Source organism: Rhagoletis pomonella, unplaced genomic scaffold (assembly GCF_013731165.1).
Source record: "Rhagoletis pomonella isolate Grant_MI unplaced genomic scaffold, Rhpom_1.0 Rhpom_scaffold_00100, whole genome shotgun sequence".
In the NCBI taxonomy this organism is placed as follows: Eukaryota; Metazoa; Arthropoda; class Insecta; order Diptera; family Tephritidae; genus Rhagoletis; species Rhagoletis pomonella.
In genome coordinates this window covers 111,398-115,837 of record NW_023458654.1, presented here as the reverse complement: position 1 = coordinate 115,837, position 4,440 = coordinate 111,398, and the positions used below count along the sequence as shown (strand labels likewise).

Sequence of the window (4,440 nt, the reverse complement as noted above, 5' to 3'; positions counted from 1 at the left end):
AAAAAGAGTGGATGAAGATAGAGAAAGACAAAGCTGACACACTGAGGGAGATAGCGAATGATAAAAAAGAATTAAAAGTTGGCATTTTATCATTTTTAAATAGAAATTAATAACACTGTACAGCACTCGGCTGGGTATTGGACCAAACCAACTTTTTTAAAGAGATTGAGCCATAAGTAAAAAAAAGTTAGTTCTCCGTTTTTCGAAGTTAGCCTTCGAAATCGAGATATGGGCCTTCGAAGTTCGAAATTGGACCTTTGGCAAAAAATTATTTTTAATTATTGCATGTAAAAACCAACAAAAAGTAAAAATACAGACGTGGTCCGCCTTTATATGGTATATAAATTTTTTTGCGAAAACTCATATTACAGGTGCTATAACGGGTCAAAGTCAGATGTTCGAAAAATGAAAAACTTAATATTTCAGACAATTTTGAACCGATCTTAAAAGGATTCACATCGTTGTAAAAGTTATTAAATCCGCTTTCTTTCGATATGCATATTTGTATACTTCGTATATAAAATTTTTAGAAAAAACACATTTAAATGAAAAAATACCTTTTTTTATAAAAAAAAAATATTTTAAACAAAAATATGACTAACCGATTTTTTAAAAATTGGCGTCGTTGTAAAGGTGATTAAATCCCCTTTCTTCTGATATGCATATTTCTAAAAATCGGTTAGTAATTTTTTTGTTCAAAATACTTTTTTATAAAAAAAGTTCTTATTTCCTTTAAATGTGACTTTTCTCAAATTTTTTAGTATAAAGTATACAAATATGCATATCAGAAGAAAGGGGATTTAATCGCCTTTACAACAATATAAATTGTTTGCAATATAAGGAAATTAATTTTTCGAAGACCTGAACTTTGACCCCTTATATAGGTAATATAGGTCTGCACAAAAAAATTGATTTAACATTTAAATAAAAGGAGGACTACGCCTATATTTTTAGGTTTTTAGTTATTTACATACATGCAATAATTTAATATAATTTTTTACCAAAGGTCCTATTTCAAACTTCGAAGGCCCATATCTCGATTTCGGAGGCTAACTTCGAAAAACGGAGAAATCACTTTTTTTTCATATGACTCACAAAAAGTATATACAGTGGACGGTATTTTTATAGATAAATAACAAAAGAAATTTAGCTCGAAAAAAAAAAAATGTAAATGAATTAAATTAACAAATAAAAATTGTACTCACTAAAATAATTGCATAATCCTTGCCTTATTTCTTCAGCTGAGGGTTGATTGTCTCCAACTATCGTAACATATTCAGGATTTTCGAGATTTCTGTTCACTTCTTGCAATCTCTCCAACCACATGTCATTTATAGTGTCGTTCATTTCATTTAAATAATTGTGCAAGACGCAGCAGGCTCTAATAATGATGGGTGCCTTCCCAATTCGGTTGTCTAAACCTTTTCCAACACGACGGAATCGTCCTTTCAAGTGGCCAAATGCATTCTCAACTACTCTTCTGCACTTTGAAAGCTTATAATTATAGAGTTTTTGTGTTTCAGTTAAGGCCATTGAAAACGCGTATGGCTTCATTAAGGAGGTGGAAAACCGAAACGCAGAATCTCCAATAATGCATATAGGCATTTGTACTCCACCTATTTCTTTCTTACTGACCTTCAGTAATTCGTTCTCCTCCATTACTCGCTTCATTAACGATGCATTATATATCTGCGAGTCATTGCATCGTCCAGGAGCACCAATGTTCACATATAAAAACCGATATCTGAACATATATAGAAATAATTAATACATGCTTTTTAGAAAAAAACAACAGGATGAAAGTTAAATAACCTGTAATCCACTACAGCTAGTAGAACAATGGAATACCATCCTTTATAGTTGTGGTAGTCGGTTGCATCGGCCTAACTTCGATGTGGCACCCATCTGAATATATATGTATGCACGTATATCTTTGTTTTTATATAAATTAGTTGCATTTTTAACTTTCTTACCAATTGCTCCAAGGCATTGGGGAAAGCCGAGACGGTCAAAACCATCAACACAGTCTTTTAAAGTTTGTGGAGTCGGTGGTAATTTCTTTATGTATTGCGCTGACAAAGCTTGCCAGACTTCCTCGCAAAACTCCCACAAGATTGTGCACACGGTCGATATTCCAACACCAAATAGTTCGGAAACCACTCTGTACTCTCCAGACGATCCCAGCGTAAATAGAGCTATCGCAACGCGTTTTTGCAATGGAATCGCGTTGCGCCAGTTTGTGTCGGCTTTGTGCAGGTTTTTGAGGAAGCCACAGAGTGTTTCAAAACTAGTGCGGTTCATGCGGAAGTGCGTCTTAAAGAAATGGTCATCGTTGCAATTGCAATTAACTTCCCAGAAAGAAGACTGCCGATTCTGTAATAGAGGAAGTATCATTTATAAAAGGACAAGAACTGATTACTTATAATCTGATTTACCAATTTCCAGAGGGATCTCTGAGTAGCGTTCCTCCGCAGTAACCCGTAAAGCAATAGCTGCTGTCTTCGCAAATGTTGCAAAATTATGAAGTTTTTTTCTTTTCTTTTTTTATATAAGGCCATTGAACTTGCGTAGCTTGCCAGCACTGACTGCAAAACTTGTATATTTGCAGTATACGCAAGAAACAGTGCGCTTAAACACTTATTGTTTTCCATTTTACCAATTTATTTTAAATAAACAAAAATTCTTTTAAGACAGCTGACAGCCACTCGTTAATCGAGCAGCTGATTGTGTGTGAAACACAAAAATCTAATACTTAATTAAAAACTTAATTGACTCAATTAATTTTCTGTCTGAAAACAGTATAAAGCCAATTGAATTGTCTATCGTCGGCAAACTCAAACGCAAACAAACGAAAACCAACATGGGTTGCCGTAGTGTGTTTGCCAGCGCTGCACAAAATGGAGTTTGTTACACTATTACACAAAACCCCGCAGGGTCGCAATTGTTTATGAAATCTATTACAATACATTTTGTGTTGTTTACATTTACCACCAAACGAACAATGAAATATTAAATGAAAAATTAGAGTAGTTTAGAATTTAGAAAATATATGATTGCTTCAGTCTCCCCTTAGGATGCTGAGATCGCCGCGATGAGGCAGCCTACTTCCGAGTCTTCCGTCGACGCCCCCGTCGGCGTATGATGTTGACACGAACCTCGCGAGGCACTTACATAAGGAGTCAGCATTGATGTGTGGTACTAAAGTTATTCGCAAATGAAAAGACAAATAATTTTTATTTGGTATAAAATACGTCTTGCCTGTTTGGCTATTTATTCAAGGAGGAAAATGTCATAATACATTTGACAGTTATGTTCTGATCTGAAGATGGTGTAAAACAAAATGAGTAATAATGTCAATGTCATAATTCTATTACGATATTTCAACACTCCCACTTAATTGATATTCACATTAATGAATTTACATTATTTATCTTAACACAGTCGTATTCTGTAATATAAAATCAAAAAAATATGTTCAATCCCATTTCTTTTAAACAAAATGAATGCTTTTGTATTGCTACAGTATTGGTGAGATTTTCAGCAACTATTAAATCAGTTGAAATTTTTGTAACCTTAATATTATGCTTTAAACACAATCTCTTATAAAATTATGCCTTATAGAAATGTGTTTGTTCTTAGACTAAAAGTTCCAGTTTCAGTTAAATCAACGGCTGCTTTATTGTCGCAGAAAATTTCAAGCGGTGACCAATCTCCACCAAGTATTTCCTTCTTCAATTGGCTTAGCCAAAGTGCTTCCTGAGTGGCTGCTGATAAACTCATGTACTCAGATTCCGCTGTACTCAATGCAACAGTCGGTTGCTTCTTTGTAGCCCATGATATTGCTGCACCTTGCCATAGAAATGCATACCCAGTGCATGATTTGATATCGACAAAACTCGATGCCCAGTCTGCATCGGTGTAGCCACATAATTCATCGAATTTCGTATCTAGAGCATATGTCAATTTGTAGTGCAATGTTCCCTTAAGGTAGCGCAGAATGCGCTTTACAGCTGTCCAATGAGCCTGCCCATGCTGTTGGTTAAATTGACTTACGCTTGCAACACTAAACGAGATATCTGGCCGCGTGCATTGCGCCAAATACAATACACATCCCACTGCTTCCTGATATGGCACATTCGAAACGATTTTGGTTTCTGCCATATCCTTCTTATGTTTTTGATTCGGATCGCTTGGAATTTCACGGGATCACAATGGAAGATGTTGAATTTTCGCAAAATATCTTCAATGTAGCTCTGTTTATCTAAGCTAAGTGTTCCAGCTTCACGATTGTAGTTGATGCGAATTCCCAAAACGTTAGTGGCTGCTCCCAGGTCCTTCATGTGGAAGTTCTGCTACAAAGTACATTAAAGTTCACCTTTCCACTCGTCGTTGTTATAGAATAGTAGCAAATCGTTTACATAGACGGCAATCACAACGAGC

General features: G+C 35.2%; 2 protein-coding genes across 2 annotated transcripts; both read right to left on the bottom strand.

Moving 5' to 3' along the window:
- Positions 1-1,190: 1,190 nt before the first annotated feature.
- Positions 1,191-2,788, bottom strand: LOC118749974 (protein ALP1-like). Its single transcript, XM_036484725.1, has 4 exons — positions 2,436-2,788; positions 1,974-2,373; positions 1,813-1,905; positions 1,191-1,744 (listed from the first exon to the last, which is right to left on the bottom strand). The coding sequence occupies exons 1-3, from the start codon at positions 2,649-2,651 to the stop codon at positions 1,829-1,831; spliced, it is 693 nt and encodes a 230-aa protein (XP_036340618.1). The 5' UTR covers positions 2,652-2,788; the 3' UTR covers positions 1,191-1,744; positions 1,813-1,828.
- Positions 2,789-3,615: 827 nt separating this feature from the next.
- LOC118749976 (secreted RxLR effector protein 161-like) lies at positions 3,616-4,161 on the bottom strand. The gene has a single exon (XM_036484726.1). The coding sequence runs from the start codon at positions 4,159-4,161 to the stop codon at positions 3,616-3,618; it is 546 nt and encodes a 181-aa protein (XP_036340619.1).
- Positions 4,162-4,440: the final 279 nt, after the last annotated feature.